General features: G+C 41.4%; 1 protein-coding gene across 3 annotated transcripts in view; it reads right to left on the reverse strand.

Annotated features, from left to right (window-relative positions):
* Positions 1-1,871: 1,871 nt before the first annotated feature.
* ADGRB2 (adhesion G protein-coupled receptor B2) overlaps positions 1,872-17,109 on the reverse strand; it is a 253,569-nt gene continuing 238,331 nt past the window's right edge. For 2 of the 3 annotated variants that reach the window (XM_087727880.1, XM_087727879.1), the window contains exons 26-29: positions 16,385-16,420; positions 7,552-7,656; positions 4,307-4,360; positions 1,872-2,055 (exon numbers count right to left, since the gene is read on the reverse strand). In XM_087727880.1, coding sequence (XP_087584006.1) covers positions 1,873-2,055; positions 4,307-4,360; positions 7,552-7,656; positions 16,385-16,420 — 378 coding nt within the window. In that variant the 3' untranslated portion in view covers position 1,872. The remainder of the gene's footprint in view (positions 2,056-4,306; positions 4,361-7,551; positions 7,657-16,384; positions 16,421-17,109) is intronic. The other variant, XM_087727881.1, reaches the window with a different exon arrangement.

The raw sequence follows: 17,109 nt of genomic DNA on the forward strand, positions 1-17,109 counted from the left end.
TAGCAACTTTAAGAGGTATAGACTTCAACTCCCAGAATTCCCCATGCTGGCTGGGGAAGTCTGGAAGTTGAAGTCCATTCATGTGAAAATAGGTTGGATGGGGAATCCTGGGAACTGAAGTCCACACATTTTAAAGTTGCCAAGGTTGAGAAATACTGACCCTGATTTTTCTCCAGGTTGAATAAGACTTACTACATTTTTAAAAGACGCAAGTTCTTGAATTTATATTTCATTTTGTACAGGTATGGCTTCTTTGTTGTAGTGACTCCTCATTAGTTCAAAGACGATGACAATAGGAGCAGACAATACATTGAGTGATTTTTTTCCCTTTTTTATTTCCAACAAATACAGCACCCGCCTGGTCTGGGATATATAGGAAGTAGGGTTGCAGATGAACAGAGGACTTGGGTAGGGAGAAACAGGTGGGAAGACAGTTGTGTGTTTGTGTGTGTGTGTTTGTGTGTGTGTATGTGTACAGGATGGGGGGGGTGAATTGAGAAAGTAGCAAGGTTTTCTTTGCTGCTTCTATTCCCCAAGTGAGATTTGCAATTGGGAGAGAGAGGAAATTTCTGGTAATGACTTTTATCCCAGAATGCTGTTAGGGTACATAGTGCATGATGTAAGGAAATACCTGGATTTTAAAAAATCAAACAAAAGTGGGAAAGGAAGGAAGGAAGGAAGGAAGGAAGGAAAAAGAAAGGAAAAAGGGAAAAAGAAGGGAAAAAGGAGAAAAGAGGGAGGGAGGGAAGAGGAAGGGAGGTGGGAGCGAGGGAGGAAAAAAAGATGAAAGAATGAAACGGATGGATGGAAGGGAGGAAGGAAAAAGAAAGGAAAAAGGAAGGAAAAAAGGAAGAAACAAAAGAGGGAGGGAGGGAAGAGGAAGGGAGGTGGGAGGGAGGAAGGAAGGAAAAAAGATGAAAGAATGAAAAGGATGGATGGAATGAAGGAAGGAGAAGGATAGAAGGAAGGAAGGAAAAAAGGAAGGAAAAAGGAAGGAAAAAAGGAAGAAACAAAAGAGGGAGGGAGGGAAGAGGAAGGGAGGTGGGAGGGAGGAAGGAAGGAAAAAAGATGAAAGAATGAAAAGGATGGATGGAATGAAGGAAGGAGAAGGATAGAAGGAAGGAAGGAAAAAAGGAAGGAAAAAGGAAGGAAAAAAGGAAGAAACAAAAGAGGGAGGGAGGGAAGAGGAAGGGAGGTCGGAGGTCGGAAGGAAGGAAAAGAAAGAGATGAAAGAATGAAAAGGATGGATGGAATGATGGAAAGAGAAGGAGGGAAGGAAGGAAGGAAAAAAGGAAGGAAAAGGGGAAAGGAAAAAAGGAAGAAACAAAAGAGGGAGGGAAAAGGAAGGAGGGTGGGAGGAAGGAAAGAAAAGAAAGAGGTGAAAGAATGAAAAGGATGGATGGATGGAAGGAAGAAAGGTTCTCTACCCCATAAAAAGGGGAGGATCTCCTGCCACCCCCCTTGCCCTGTGGGAGGGGCAAATGGAGACCCATGAATACGATTGGGTTTTGTGTCCCAACAGTGAACCATAGTGGGGAAATTGGAAGAGTGAGGGGGGGGGAGGTAGGAGACGTAGTGATGCAGAAGGGAGCCGAGAAAGGTGTGTGGGAAGGTGAGCATGGCTGCACCTGCTTGGCAGCTGGGGCAGTAGCCCAGCATCTGTGGTGCTCCTCACCTTCCTCCTTGAGGTGTGTCTAAACAGAGGGCTGAGTTTTAAAAAAAGTCTCCCCAGAAAAACACCAGAAGGGGAAGAAACTCTTGTCTGTCCTGATTTCCTTGATTTTTCCAAAGTGTCAGTGTGAAAAATATATATATATATATATTTATATTTATATATATTTATAGGCTGCTAAGTCACAGAGTCCACGAGGCTCACACTTCTGTTTGGAAGTCACCCTCTGACAGATCCAGGCTCATGCAATGCTTTTCCCAGTCGGCCGAGTGCAGTTCCAGCTTCTCCCGTGGCTTGGAGGGCAGGGAGCTCAGTGTCATGGCCTTGAAGGTACTCCAAGACTTTTGCTTCTGTTGCTGACTCTCTGGGCTGGTTACCTCTTGCTGAAGAAGGAGAAGAGGAAGGAGACTCAGGATGGAAACAACACCATCTATTCAGTTGGTAACTGAAGGTGCTCAATGCTCTTTGGTCAAAACCTCCCCACATTCATTGCTTTTCTTAAACAATACTTTGCCTAGGTTTGCTTCTACTTGGAAATCACTATTGGACTTTCTGCTTGATTCTGAAAGAAGTGAAATTTTAATTTGAAGATTTGATAATTATAATGTTTATGATTATAGAAATAGTGTATATTATCATTTATAGTAAAATTATAGTGGTTAATATAATCTAAAAAAGTTGGAATCAATCTTCCTTCCTTCCTTTCCTTTCCTTTCCTTTCCTTTTTTCCCCTCTCCCTCCCTGTCTCTCTTTTTCTTTCCTGCGCTGCTGGTTTTGCTCTTTTTCTGATCTTTTGTTCCCTATTTTTTCCTCTTTCATTTTATTTTTTCTTGAAATTTCATAAAGTCTTACAAAAGCAGATTTCAAAAGAATAGAATATAAGTAGCTCAGGATTGACTGGTGGATTTCATGGTGCTCTCTGAGATTGGTTGTTTGCCTGCAGATAATTCATTACCCAACTACTCAATTATCACTGTTCATGAGTGTGGAGTTTGCTCTCTAGTTATATATAGTAGTTTGCCCTGCCAGTATTTGTGGGTGTGTGGTTTTTCTCTTTAATTGTTTATCTGGTATTAATCACTACTTATCCTAGAGCAAGCTAAATCCCAAACTGGTGGTAATTTCTGGAGTTTGCAATTCAGACAAGTCAGCCATCAGTAGACACATAGAGATAAACCACATTTACACATCATTCAGAAGAGACAGTAATAAAACTGAGAAGGAAATGAAAAGACCAGAATATACTCTGTGCAGCAGAAATCAGAAAGCAATATCTCAATGAAAGTACTATCAAGGAGAAAACCACACATACACCCATTGATTTTGGCAGGCAAGCTACTATATATAAACAGGGTGCAAACTCCACTTTATATAATCAAGGAGCGAACTGATGCAGTTGTGTAATTAAATATTTGGAAGCAGACAACCAAGCTTGGAAAGGCCCAAGGACTCTACACACTCAGAGAAGCAGGGATTAACACCAGGCAAACAACACAGAAAACAAAACCCTAATCAAGAAACTGCTGAGGAGAAAACCACACCCTCACCAACACTACCAGGGCAAACTATTGTACATAAACAGGGACCAGATACCACACTCACTAGTACTGAATATGTAACCTAGTTGAGTAAATGAAACATCTGCAAGTAAACATCTGCAGGAAAACAATTACTACCAACCTGCCTTCCATTGACGGTCCGTACACTGCATGAGTCAAAAAGAGGGCTGTGAGAATATTTACAGAGCCCTCACATCCTGGACATAAATTGTTTCAACTCCTACCCTCACAACAATGCTATAGAGCACTGCATTGCACACCAGAACAACTAGACACAAGAACAGTTTTTTCCCAAATGCCATCACTCTGCTAAACAAATAATTCCCTCCCCACTGTTAAACTATTCACTAAGGCTGTATTACTATTACTATTAGTCTTCTCATTGTTCCTACCACCCATCTTCTCCCACTTATGATTGCAGGACTGTAACTTTGTTTGCTTGTATCCTTACGATTTATGTTGATATCGATTGTTTCTTGATTGCTTATTTGTACCCCATGACTACCAGTAAGTGTTGCATCTTATGATTCTTGATGAATGTATCTTGTATTTTGAGAGCATAGGCACCAAAGACAAATTCCTTGTGTGTCCAATCACACTTGGCCAATAAAGAATTCTATTCTATTCTATTCTATTCTATTCTATTCTATTCTATTCTATTCTATTCTATTCTATTCTATTCTATTCTATTCTATTCTATTCTATTCTATTCTATTCTATTCTATTCTATTCTATTCTATTCTATTCTTTGATTCTATATTCCATTCCATTCCATTCTATTCTAAACAACCAAGCTGAGAGGACTCCACAATTCAAGATACACTGAACTATGGTTTATGGGAGAAGCTCTATGGCTGGCTTCACTCATTACATGAAGCGAAGTGTAGTGAAAATCTTTATAGCAGGGAAGCCATGTGTGAAAAAAAGGCTGCCAGGCAAATTGCTAATTACTTTTGTCCTAGTGCCAAGAAAACTGCCTGGCTGAAGCTGGTGTGAATTGAGTTTGACTTCAGGGTGTCTCTATCTCCTCTTGCGTGGTGCATATGTCTTTCCTGTCTCTTCAAAGAATACTTACGCTGGTCATATTCTTTTCGCCACTTCCTGAAGAGACACTCCACCGCTTTTCTCTCTGCATGAAAAGAACCCAAATGAGTAGCATTAAGGTCTACCCCATTTCATTCCACCTTGTGATCAATTCAGCCAAAGTCACACAACGTTAGACATTTCTTGTTGTAAAAGTCCAATTCCCTTGTCACATAAATATAATGTACATTTGTGGGTGTGGATGCATTTAGTTTGTTTTTAATCTAGAGGTAGTCCTCAAGTCACTACCGTGTTTCCCCCAAAATAAGACAGGGTCTTATTTTCTTTTGACCCCAAAAATAAGTGCTTGGCCTTATTTTTGGGGAGGTCTAATTATTTTTGAGGTGCAGGAGGTGGCGAGCGTGGTGGCTCGCCTCATGGCTGCTGCTGTGTTGCAATATTTTCAGTTCCTTTCAGAATTTGCAAATACATCATTTGAATCCTTACGCAACAAACTGAATCTTGATGGTTCTTGGTATGGTGTATGTATGTATGTATGTATGTATGTATGTATGTATGTATGTATGTATGTATGTATATGTGTGTATGTATGTATGTGTATGTGTGTGTATGTATATATTTGCTGGTCTTGTTGTATTTGGGTCTTTTCCCATGTAAGATTGAGATTGTCTTGGCAACATTTCGGCAAGGTCTCACTCGCCATCTTCAGGCTGGTGTTTCCAGCCTGAAGATAGCGAGTGAGACCTCGCCAAAATGTTGTCAAGACAATCTCAATCTTACATGGGAAAAGACTCAAATACAACAAGACCAGCATACCTACACCCGTGAAAATATATGAAAACATCTCTCTCTCTCTCTCTCTCTCTCTCTCTCTCTCTCTCTCTCTCTCTCTCTCTCTCTCTCTCTCTCTCTCCCTCCCTCCCTCCCTCCCTCCCTCCCTCTCCCTCTACCTACCTACCTACCTACCTACCTACCTACCTACCTACCTACCTACCTACCCAATCTTTCCTCTATTTCAGTGACATACAAATTCATAGAACATAGAGGAACAGATTGGAAGGGACCTTGCAGGTCTTCTAGTCCTATCCCCTCCTTGAGCTGGAGATCCTATACCATTCCAGATTAATTACAGTCTCTTCTTAAAAACCTCCAGTGATGGAGCATCCACAATTTCTGGAGGCATGCTGTTCCACTCATTAATTGTTCTCATTGTCAGGAATTTTTTCCTTAATTCTAATTTGGATCTCTATTTAAGAATCTTCCATCTGTTACTCCTTGTCCTGTTCTCAGATGCTTTGGAAAATAGGTTGACCCCTCTTCTGGTGACAGTCCCTGAAGTACTCAAAGATTGCTATCATGTCATCCCTAGTCCTTCTCTTCATTAGACTAGACATACCTAGTTCCCTTAACTGTTCATTGTACGATTTAGCCTCCAGATTGCCTATCAACTTGGTTATTCTTCTCTGCAGTCTTTCTATAGTCCCAGCTTCTTTTTTGTACTGTAGTAACCAGAACATAGTGGTAGACTGAGCACAATTCATCAATCCAAATGTTAAAATCAGGTGGAGTTGTCCATCAAAGTTAACTAATTTTTAGTTATAGCCCATGTCCAATAAGTTCTTCATACATCAATAAACTGTAATATTTGATATATAATTCAATATCACATTAGCAAACCTTATTTCTTTTCTTTATTAGCATATTTATTGTTATTGAACCAAAAAGCTGCATTCTGGAACAGGCTAAAACCACCTGTCCCTTCTTTTATTTTACACTCCCAGCATATTGATGCTGAAATCCAGCACTTACTATACATACTACTTGAGATATTCAAGACACTCCAAAGATAATCTTTTTTTGGATTAAATGCATCTTAAAATCATTCTTTAACAAAGTAACTCGCTCATTTGTTTTTAAAAAAATCAAGAAATCCAACCATTTATTCTACAGGTTGTGTAAATTCTAGACACTTGGCCTGAGAGAAGAGCTTTAGTAAAGGTAAAGGTTCCCCTCACATATATGTGCTAGTCGTTCCCGACTCCAGGGGGCGGTGCTCATCTCTTGTTTCAAAACCGAAGAGCCAGCACTGTCCGAAGACATCTCCATGATCATGTGGCTGGCATGACTAAATGCCGAAGGTGCACGGAATACTGTTACCTTCCCACCAAAGGTGGTTCCTATTTTTCTACTTGCATTTTTACATGCTTTCGAACTGCTAGGTTGGCAGAATCTGGGACAAGTAACAGAAGCTCACTCTGTTATGCGACACCAGGGATTCGAATCAATGAACACCGACCTTTCTGATCAACAAGCTCAGCATTTTAGCAGCTGAGCCACTGTGTCCCTTCTTAAACTGAATGCTTTGCATCAATTACATTATTTCCTCCACCTTGAGGGCTACACATAAAAGGTGTTCAAAGAAGTCCTCAACATATTCATTCATCCATTCATTTAGGAACCATTCAAAGTTACAATGGCAACAGTGACTTGCAACTAGTCCTCACACTTAAAAATCTTTGCAGCATCCCCATGGTCACATGACCGAAATCTGGGCTCTTGACAACCAGCATATATTTATGATGCTTGCCGCATCCCATGGTCATGTGATCATTATTTGCATTATTTGCAGGCTTCCAACAAGCAAAGTCAATGGGGAATTCTGGATTCACTTCATAATTGCCCCACATGATACCTTTGGGAGTAGGAGATTGGACATTGGGTTGGAGTAACTGGAGGGAGGGATTTATCTAAACGTTTGATATGTACAAGTTTGTGCTTTTTTGCTTCAGATCTTGCTTCACTTTCGCTGTTTTCATGTCCAGTAAAAGTACCTTTATCTCTATTCAAATGGAATTGGGGGTTTTCTTTCTTGGATACTGAATGAGGCACACCTGACACAGAGAACAACTCATTTAAGAACTACTTTGCTTAACATGGAAACTCTGGTCTCTATTGTGGTCCTATGTCAAGGACCATCTATACCGAGAAGATGAGAAGTTTCCTAACTTGAATGGGTTCAGAAAGAGGCTAGTCAGCCATTTTTCTCTTGCATTAATAGTGGCTAAGCATCTAATGTGTCTTGCGCTGTGATCTATACAATTAGGAATACTCTCATTTGGAGTCCTGCAGTGAGCCAAGGGTTGGGCTCAGTCAGCTCAGTGCTCCCTTCCAAGACTTTCTTTCAAAGGTGTCAAACCTGTTTCTAAGCCTGCAGCTCTTTTGAGACACCTTTCTTACCTCATTGAGGACTTTTTATTCCTGTCTTCCCATCCTTACCTTTGAAGCATTTGTGGCTGGAGCACGATACCGATCCAAGGTGTGGAATTTCTGATTCAACTCGTGGTAGAGCTCTGAATGGCGTTTCTTTGTGTGCATAACTTTCTGCAAAGGTTCATGGTAAGAATCCCCAAGACAAAAGGAGGGAGAGAGAAGAGAAAAGAGAGATCACTGTTTGGCTTGAAGAGCTCTATCCCTCACATCTTCTCACCCAAAATGTGTGGCTAATGAAAGAAGAATCAAGTACAGGAGCTTCCTTGATAAGCTTCTTGAGGCTTAGCTTAGCCAACAACTTTCTAAGCAAGGGGACATTCAGATTGCTGGATGTCGACACTCGGTCAAAACTTTCCCTTTCTTAGAAAGGTGATGGCTGAGCTAAGCTTCAAGAGGGTATCAAGAAAGCTCCCATTGTATGTTTCCCTGTTCTCTGCTGTAGGATGCCTATGAAAAATGGGCATGAGTACTTATGATGGGCAAACAACTTCAAAGTACTGATAGAAGAGAATGTTTGTAGCTTAGAGTTGAATTGCGGGGTCCTTGGTGCTCTCTGAGTTTGGTTGTTTTCTTGTAGAGTCCCAAAGGTGCTTTTTCAAGAGGCAACTGGACTTTCTTGACGTTTTGCTTCTCATCCAAGAAGCTTCTTCAGCTCTGACTTGATGGTGGGGAATGGAAGGATTTATAAGCTGGTCATTTGCATTCTTTTAGAGAGTCATTGAGGCCACTAGGAGGTTTATCTGTAACCTCACCGTCACCTGAGTGGTGCAAATGGGTGTGGAGCCTTCTCAGAACTGCTGAAAGGACTGTGTTGTAGACTGGAGATAGATGATGTTGTATCCTACCCCCTCTGTTGAGAGAGGGTTGCTCAATTTTGACACAGAGGGCCTCTTTGACCCCTCTTTCACACCAGCGGTCCTCTCTGTCCAAAATGTGGACTTTGCTGTCTTCAAAAGAGTGGTCTTTGTCTTTTACAATGATGCAGATGGCCTCAATGACTCTCTAAAATATGGGTGTCAAACTTGATCGTGTCACGTGACATATTGTGACCTATCATGACCTATCGTGATGTTTTGTTTTTGTTTTTACAGAGCTGGGGTGGATGTGGCCTGCATGCAATGCATCCAGCCTATGGGCCGCCAGTTTGACAAGCCTGCTCTGAAAGAATGCAAATTACCATCTGTCCATTCCCCACCCTCCAGTCAGAAGTGAAGAAGCTTCTTGAATGAGAAGTGAGACATCCTCAAAGAAAAACAAGGAAGTCCAGTTGCCTCTTGAAAAAGCACCTTAGGAACAACCATGACCTGGATGACTGAGAATCTCCAGAGACATTTTTTTTATAGAGGTTTCATGGTAACTTGGTAAACTCATGAGTGGACCAAGTCCCTTAATGTTAATCCTTTCCCCTCCTTTCCTACCATTGGTTCATTCATGGCTTTTCCTTACTCTACATGTTCTTTCATGTCAAGTTTTTTATTTTTTAAGACAAACAACATCTGGAGTTGGGATGGAGAGCTTTTTCCTCTTGCCAACTGTTGGCTGGAGATGAGGGGTTTTTTGTTAGCAAATTGCAGATTGTTTGAAGGACCCCCATGGATTATGTCAGCCTTTGCTTATTATTTCTGGGAGTAACCAACCCAGGACAACTTTGAAAGACTATTGTGTTGTGAATTCCCAACAGTGGTATTGCACAAGCAAAAAATAATTGGACCGTAACTAGAGAAACTGCCTAATTTTCCAAAGGGAATTTTGTTTTGTTAATATATACAATTGACCAGCCCTGAAGGTATCTTGGGAGAAAGCAGAAACAATCTGCTGAGAATTTGAGGAAGTGATCATCCCCTGGGAGCACAGCAACCTCTTGAGCTTCCTAAGATTTTGGTAAAATGAGATCTGAACCTCTAAAGATCTATCAAAACTTCTGACTTTTGTGAGAAGACTGCAATGTGAAGGCAAACACATCCTTGAACTGTTATGTGTTTCTTCCCCTTTCGTCCAACATTGGGATCAGGCCAGGCTTCCTCTCTCAGACAAGGCTCTTCGACTGGCTGAGATGAAAGACCAATGGTTTTGGGATATGTTCTTCTTGAACTGTTCCTGTCTTCTTCTGTGATGATGATGAGGAAGAGGGGAAGAATAGTTTTCAGGTGCATTACACCTGGCAATGGTAAGAATTAAAGATTGGCTTCAGCATGTTCTTGTTCTTCTCTCCTCTCCCCATCACGTGTTTCTCTTGGGATCTTCCTTTTTCAGATTGTAAACCTGAAGCTCAGAGGTTTTGTGAATAAACCACTCAAAAATCTTTTTCCTATGAGATTGGGGCAGCAGTGCTTTTAGCAAACTAAAAGTAGGTCTAGTCAAGCCATTCAAAGGGGCCCATGCCATTTCGTGAGCTGATAGCAGAGGTGGGTTGCTCCCGGTTCAGCCCAGTTTGACCAGACCGGTAGTGGAATTCAGGCCTGGGTCGCAGAACCGGCAGTGACTCAGGCCTGCCACACACCCCAAACCTGTTCCTTTGCCAATGCTGGGCTGTCACCATTTTGGTTTTTAGTGACTGTCCGTGTACAGTTCAATGTAAATTGCTCTGCGCATGCGCAAAGAACAGTTTACATTGAACTGCGCCCGTCTGGCACGCCTGCAAGTGAAGCAAGCATGGGTGGGCGGGCAGGTTGAGACCGGTAGTAAAATTGGCAGCAACCCACCCCTGGGTGATAGGCTGAAATGAGAAACTTAAACTTGGAAACAGTCCTCCAGAAACTGGAAAACTAAGTTTTTTGAAAGGGCCTTTGGGATTGATCTTTATCCATACAGGTAGACCTCAATTTACAACCGTTCTTTTAGTGACCGTTCAGAGTTACAACAGCACTGAAAAAAGTGACTTATGACTGTTTTTCACACTTACGACCATTGCATCATCCCCACGATCACATGATCAAAATTCAGATACTTGGCAACTGACTCCTATTTATGACGGTTGTAGTGTCCCAGAGTTATGTGATTCTGTTTTGCGATCCTCTGACAAGCAAAGTTAATGAGGAAGCCAGATTCATTTAACAACTGTGTTACTAACTTAATAATAACAAGCAGTGATTCACAGAATCACAGTGGCAGGAGATGTCAAAAATGGGGCAAAATTCACTTAACAAATTCCTCGCTTAGAAACAGAAATTTGGGGCTCAATTGCAGCCGTAAGTTGAAGACTACCTGTACATTGGGAATTGTGTACCCATGGTTGGTATCATTTGGTTTTATTTTACTTTGGCGATATTGTATTTTGCATTATTATCGAGCTTAGTGAGCATTCTTTACCGTGGATGTTTTATTGTACTGTGTGCTTTTTGTTGAAGGGAGTTTGAAAGGATTCATAAGCACACAAATATAACAAATAAGCAACAAAGCAATCAATAAACAGATCTTCCAGAACACTGCCAACAGTAACACCCATCATAAAACATAACGATCAGCAGACTGGTAACATATAACAACATAAGATACAGAAAGCAGCAGTGAGGAACAACATTAAACCTACAACATGGATCAAAATGCACAGAAGGCATTTGGAGGAACAAAATTAAACCTACAACATGGATAAAAAATGCCTAGAAGGTGGCCACACCCAGCAAGCGGAGGGGAGAATGTTTTTTTTTTTTGCTACCCATTGACTTCTAACCCATTTCATTTTAGTCTTTAGCCTAATTGCCAAATGCTTAGTTCCCGTGCAAGTATGAAAGAGCCACTGCCCTACTCGGCTTCATCACAAGGTGCACTGTGGTAGAATGTCTGGATTCCCAGGAGAAAGAGGCTGCTTTCCACTGGGCAAAGAGACAGCGGAGCTTGGAAACTTTGGTTGGCAGGGAGAAGGTTAAAATAAATCCACCCTACCACTTTGCAGAATATATCCTCAGTTATGCCTAATTGCTTTAATCCAGTAAGATTATGTCTATAGGTAAAGAACAATAATGGAAACTACATTAAAGCAACTTCACATGTCTTTTTTTTTAGTTCTTGGGCCCTGATTTTATCAGGGCAATCTGGTAAGAAGGTTGCATAGAATTTGCATGCATAAACATTTTACTTTGTCCAGGTGAGTTGAGATGCTACAGCCTATAACAGTGCAAAAGCATGCCTGATTCCAGGAGACATTCACAGTCAGGCTAGATTAGGAAGTATTCAGGGACAAGAATTAGTTTTAGTCATTTTCTGGATTACTGAGGAATGTATCTGGGAATCAACCAGTGATGGGATTCATTTTTTTTACTACTGGTTCTGTGGGCATGGCTTGGTGAGTGTGGCTTGGTGGGCGTAGCAGGGGAAGGATACTGTAAAATCTCCATTCCTTCCCCACTCCTGGGGAAGGATACTGCAAAATCTCCATTCCCTCCCCACCCCTGGGGAAGGATACTGTAAAATCTCCATTCCCTCCCCACTCCAGGGGAAGGATACTGCAAAATCTCCATTCCTGCCCCACTCCAGGGGAAAGTTACTGCAAAATCCCCATTTCCTCCCGATCAGCTGGGACTCGGGAGGCAGAGAATAGATGGGGGTGGAGCCAGTAAGAGGTAGTATTTATCGATTCTCCAAACTACTCAAATTTTCCACTACCGGTTCTCCAGAACTGGTCAGAATCTGCTGAATAGCAACTCTGGAATCAATCCCACTTTTGCTCTTCCTGGTTTTGAAGGTTTTGCATTTTATCTGAGTTGAAATTTTGCTAATAGGAGTTGAGACAAATACTTCATTCTGCCCTGCATCAATCCAGAAATGTGGTCAAATTTTTTCCCCACAGCTCAGTGCAATTGTAGAGAAGAAAAGTGGGGGGAGAGAAGAAACAAGATGGGTATGGTTTGAGAAAATAAATAAAATTGAGCACTGAGCTGAAGGTGAAGGATGCTGCTCTTTCTCCGGGCTTGCTGAAAAATGTTTACTTTGCATTTATTCCAGATTTCATGAATGCTTATTTCCAGAACCAAGACGCAAACTATAATGCAACCATCTCTTAATATTCATGTTTTTTTCTGAATTTTGCAAAGCTGTTTCCTAACCCAGATGTTAGGAAATGCAGGTATTTGGGAAAATGAACCCAAAATGCTTATATTGGCAAAAACAATAACTGAAATTTATTAGAGAAAGGGAAAGCTTATATTAGAAAAACAGCACATGCTCATTTCTGCATTAGAAGAAAGGCCCCCTATAATGTAGATTCCTGACTTCTTTTTCCTCCTGCTGCCCCCCAGCAGATCTAGAAATGAGAATCTGAGCAAAATTAAACTTGACAAATTCACCTATTCCTGTTCTTAACCAGCTGACATTGAGTCAAAAACAGACTGACAGCAGAGTCCTGGGTATTCTGTATTCCAAGTCTGTAACAGTTTTATGCCAGTTGCACTGACACAATCCCCACCCCACCCCACTTCCCAAGAGTTCTGGGATTAATAAATTGGGAAGAATATGTAGGCATTTATAAAACCTCTCCCCTCCCCATGAATTCCTGAAATTTCAGAAGATCAATGGGCAAGAGGGATTTCCATTCTTTTCATTTCCGTGCTACCCACCATTACAGATCTTAAATCAGTTTGCAATAATTTAAAATAATAATAAAAAAAACCCCAGATTGAAACATTACTAGTTATTTAATTTAAAAGGTAAAGGAAGAACAGGACAAAAATGAAATCACGACCACATAACACGAATGCCTTAAGGAAGAAGCAGACTTTTTAAAAAGCACCTAACAGATACAATCTCCTGATGGCCACCAGTTGGAGATATTACAGTTTGTATTCCTTACTGAGCAGGAAGTTGGACTAGATGTTCTCCAAGCTCACATTTGCCCTTACTTTTTGAAATTCAAGGGCTTCCAGAGGGAGAACATTTCAGAGGAGGCTTGTGATTCTTGGCAGCCAATGGAGGACTTTCCCAATTGATCTTAGCAAGCAAAACAATCTGTCAGGTGTCCTGGTCATTTGTACATCAAGATTAAGACCTGTAGCATGACTGGGTAGCTACGGTATATACCAAGACATCAGTGGTGGGTTTCAAAATTTTTAGAACCTCTTCTGTAGGTGTGGCCTGCTTTGTGGGAGTGGCTTGCCAGCCATGTGACTTGGTGGGAGTGGCTTGCTGGCCATGTGACCAAATGGGAGTGGCTTGGCAATCGTATGACTGGGTGGGTGTGGCTAACTTGTAAAATGTGGTGAAACTCACTTAACAACACTCTTGCTTAGCAACCAAAATGTTGGGTCAGAAACTCTGGCATTTGAAGCACACAAGTCTTAAAGCTGTCAAGTTACAAGACCCTTGCTCCCCTAACCCTTTAGAAAAAAAAACCCAGGGGTGTTCAAACTTGACAGCTTTAAGACTTGTGGACTTCAACTACCAGAATTCCTCCTCCAGTCATGTTGGCTCAGGAACTCTGGCATTGAAGCGTGCAAGTCTTAAAGCTGTCAAGTTACAAGACCCTTGCACCCCTAACCCTTTAGAAAAAAACCCCAGGGGTGTTCAAACTTGACAGCTTTAAGACTTGTGGACTTCAACTACCAGAATTCCTCCTCTCGCTCTTCATCTTGATGATGTGCGGACGGGCAGGAGGAGGGAGCTGGAACCACTTCTAAACGGTTTGTGGAACCTCTTCTATAGAAGAGGTTAGAACTGGCAGGAACCCAACCCTGTAAGACATACAGTAGCTTATGTGATGTATGATAAGTTTCTTTAGGCTCCAATGACAGCAATAATCTAGGATAACCCTCAAGTAACATACCTGCTCTTTCAGGAGGGATTGCCTCCTCTTTAGTTGAAGCAAATTTTCTAATTTTTGAATTCTCCCCACAGCCTTGATTTCCATCCGGTCTGGATTAAGTTTCTAAGCTGAATCGTTTCAGAGGAAAGGGAACGTACAGCTAATACTGCTAATGGACTTCACAATTGCCTTAGAATTAGTTTTTTTTCCCCAACATAGTTTTCTTTGTTGTATTGAAAACCACTTTGAGTCCTGTGAGATAGGCATCATTATCAATTTCTAAAGATATCAACATATGTCAGTATATTGATGATACTTCATCCCTGAACTATGATAACATCCAATGGCTTTGTACAGATGCTAAGTACCATTGTGGATACCCTCAGCATAGCTAAGGCAGTATAATTCTTTGAAATTTCCCCTGAAAGTCCTACTGAAATCTAAGGACCCAACCCCAACTCACAGAAATGCTCCAGGGGGATATGAATTGATATTATCAAAAGCCACTGAAAGACCAACTAGGAGGAAGAGAGTCCCCCTGTCTCTCTTCCATAGGAGGTCATCTACCATGCCTGATAATTCTCTCTTCAAACCAGGCCAAAAGGCTTTGAGATAATCAGCATCCTCTAAGAATGTCTTCAGCAACATAGATCATCTTCCCTTGATTGGAAAAAAAAAGATTGTGCCTAAGTATTTTTGGATGAGATATTATGGATCTAAGAAGAGCTTCTTCAGAAGTAATTCTTTTGACTCTTTTATTCCATCACACAAAGATTTCTTCACCCCTCTCTGGATCTATCTAGTCATCCCTCTTTGGGTACCTCAAATAATGGGCAGGATTTAGGAGGGCATATGGTTCCTCAAGAGTCTTATGGAGTCTCCTTGAGTCTTGGAAATGGAAAGTGATCTCATAGTATAACCACAACATCTTAATATGTATTGCATCAAATCCAGAGTTCATGGTAATATAAAGACAAGTGATTTTTATGCTCTAAATGCCTCACAAATCTGTCACAGCAGATCCCTGAAGGTTCCAACATCAGATTTTCCAAAACAGATGGCAACAAATCCTTAATCACTTTAAAGTGCTCTGCTGGACAGCTTCTTGAGGATGCAGTGGAGATTGTACAGAAAGCTTTCTCTGCAACCTTCACCACTGAGTAATAAGCTTACAGTATTTCAGGGGTTTCCTGAAAAAGCAAATATATTTGACTTCACTGTCCCAGAGAGAGGACTTCATGATGACTGTTATCAGTGACTTGTTCTGTTTCCATTCAATAAATCAATAGAGGTTCACAAAAGATCACTGATTCTGGAAATTCATCCAGAACATCCCAGAAGCCACCAGATTCCCTAAAACTCCAAGACTGATTATCTTAATTGATTCTCTTCCCTACTGGAGAAGGAAAGTTAAGAGACTCCTAACTTCTCTGTGTGAGCGTTTACCCATGGAAGAAAATTCTCATTGGCTTGATGATAACCTCAGACACGCTCATGGTTGTGCAAGAGATAATTAAATCTTAGATAGGATTAAATATTTTACAATAGCAATAAGCATTTAGACCAGGGGTCCCCAAACTTGACAACTTTAAGACTTATGGACTTCAAGTCCCAGAATTCTCCAGTCAGCTATGCTGGCTGAAGAATTCTGGGAGTTGATGTCCATACGTCTTACAGTTGCCAAGTTTGAAGATCTCTGATTTAGACTTATATACCACTCCATAGTGCTTTACAGTGTCCCCAACAATATGAGTCCTCATTTTATGGACCTCAGAAGGATGAAATGCTAAATTAACCTCGAGCCCTTCAGAATCAAATGCCAGACAGTGGGCAGAGTTAGCCTGCAATACTGCATCCTAACTACTGTGCCACCAGTTCTGGGCACCTATCGCTTCAGCCCATCCTCCATACCAAGAGTATAAAGATATGGCTCCCACCTAGACCGTTGTCCCCCAAATTCAGATCCCATCAGAACAAAGTCAACTGGACACTCCCCAACCCAGGGGTATCTGACAACTGTCTGGCCAGCAGTTAGACAGGGCACAACGTGGGAATTTCTAATATCACAAAAGGTGTCACTTAATTACACACCGGGTTGGCACTCACCTCAAAATCCAGGTCAGAGTACCGTAGTCTTTTCCTCTGGGGAAGGAGGCATGAAGTAAGCATACCACAAAGTGGGGAGGAGGGAAAAAAAGAGAAGCCTTCATTACTTTGTCTAGTTCTTAGACGGAGTTTTGGAGAGCAGATGGTTGGAAGGCACCCAAGAAATCATCAGAACACAGAGAGATGGAAGTGAGGGAAGGGTGTTAGAAGAAGCAGGAGGAGAAAGTTATCTCCAAAGAATCACAGGAGGAGAGAACAGGGCCAACCCTAATACACTTTGGTGGCCATTTCCTTTGGCCAAATGTTTGTGGCTACAGAATGGGTTAACCAAAGCTGTTTGCGCTAAGAAAATCTACCATATTTCCCCAAAAATAAGACAAGGTCTTCTTTTGACCCCTGAAATAAGTCCTTGGCCTTATTTTTGGGAGGTCTTATTATTTTTGAGGTGCAGGAGGCAGCGAGCATGGTCACCTCATGGCTGCTGCTGTGTTGCAATATTTTCGGGGAGGGCTTATTTTCGGGGGAGGGATTATTTTAGCACATGCTCTCGAAAGCTCGATTGAGATTATTATCCAGGGAGGTCTTATTTTCAGGGAAAGAGGGTACTATTCTAGCTGCATCTTCTAACAGGCTCTTAGATAACAATTTTTCAATGGGCCTCCAGTTTTGAGAGGCTCATATCACTTGGATGAGTTCTTTCTTTCAATGTACCCCAACATTGGAAA

Source organism: Thamnophis sirtalis, unplaced genomic scaffold (assembly GCF_051295495.1).
Source record: "Thamnophis sirtalis isolate CommonGarterSnake01/CBP01778 unplaced genomic scaffold, rThaSir2_p1.2 scaffold_13, whole genome shotgun sequence".
NCBI classification, from domain to species: Eukaryota; Metazoa; Chordata; class Lepidosauria; order Squamata; family Natricidae; genus Thamnophis; species Thamnophis sirtalis.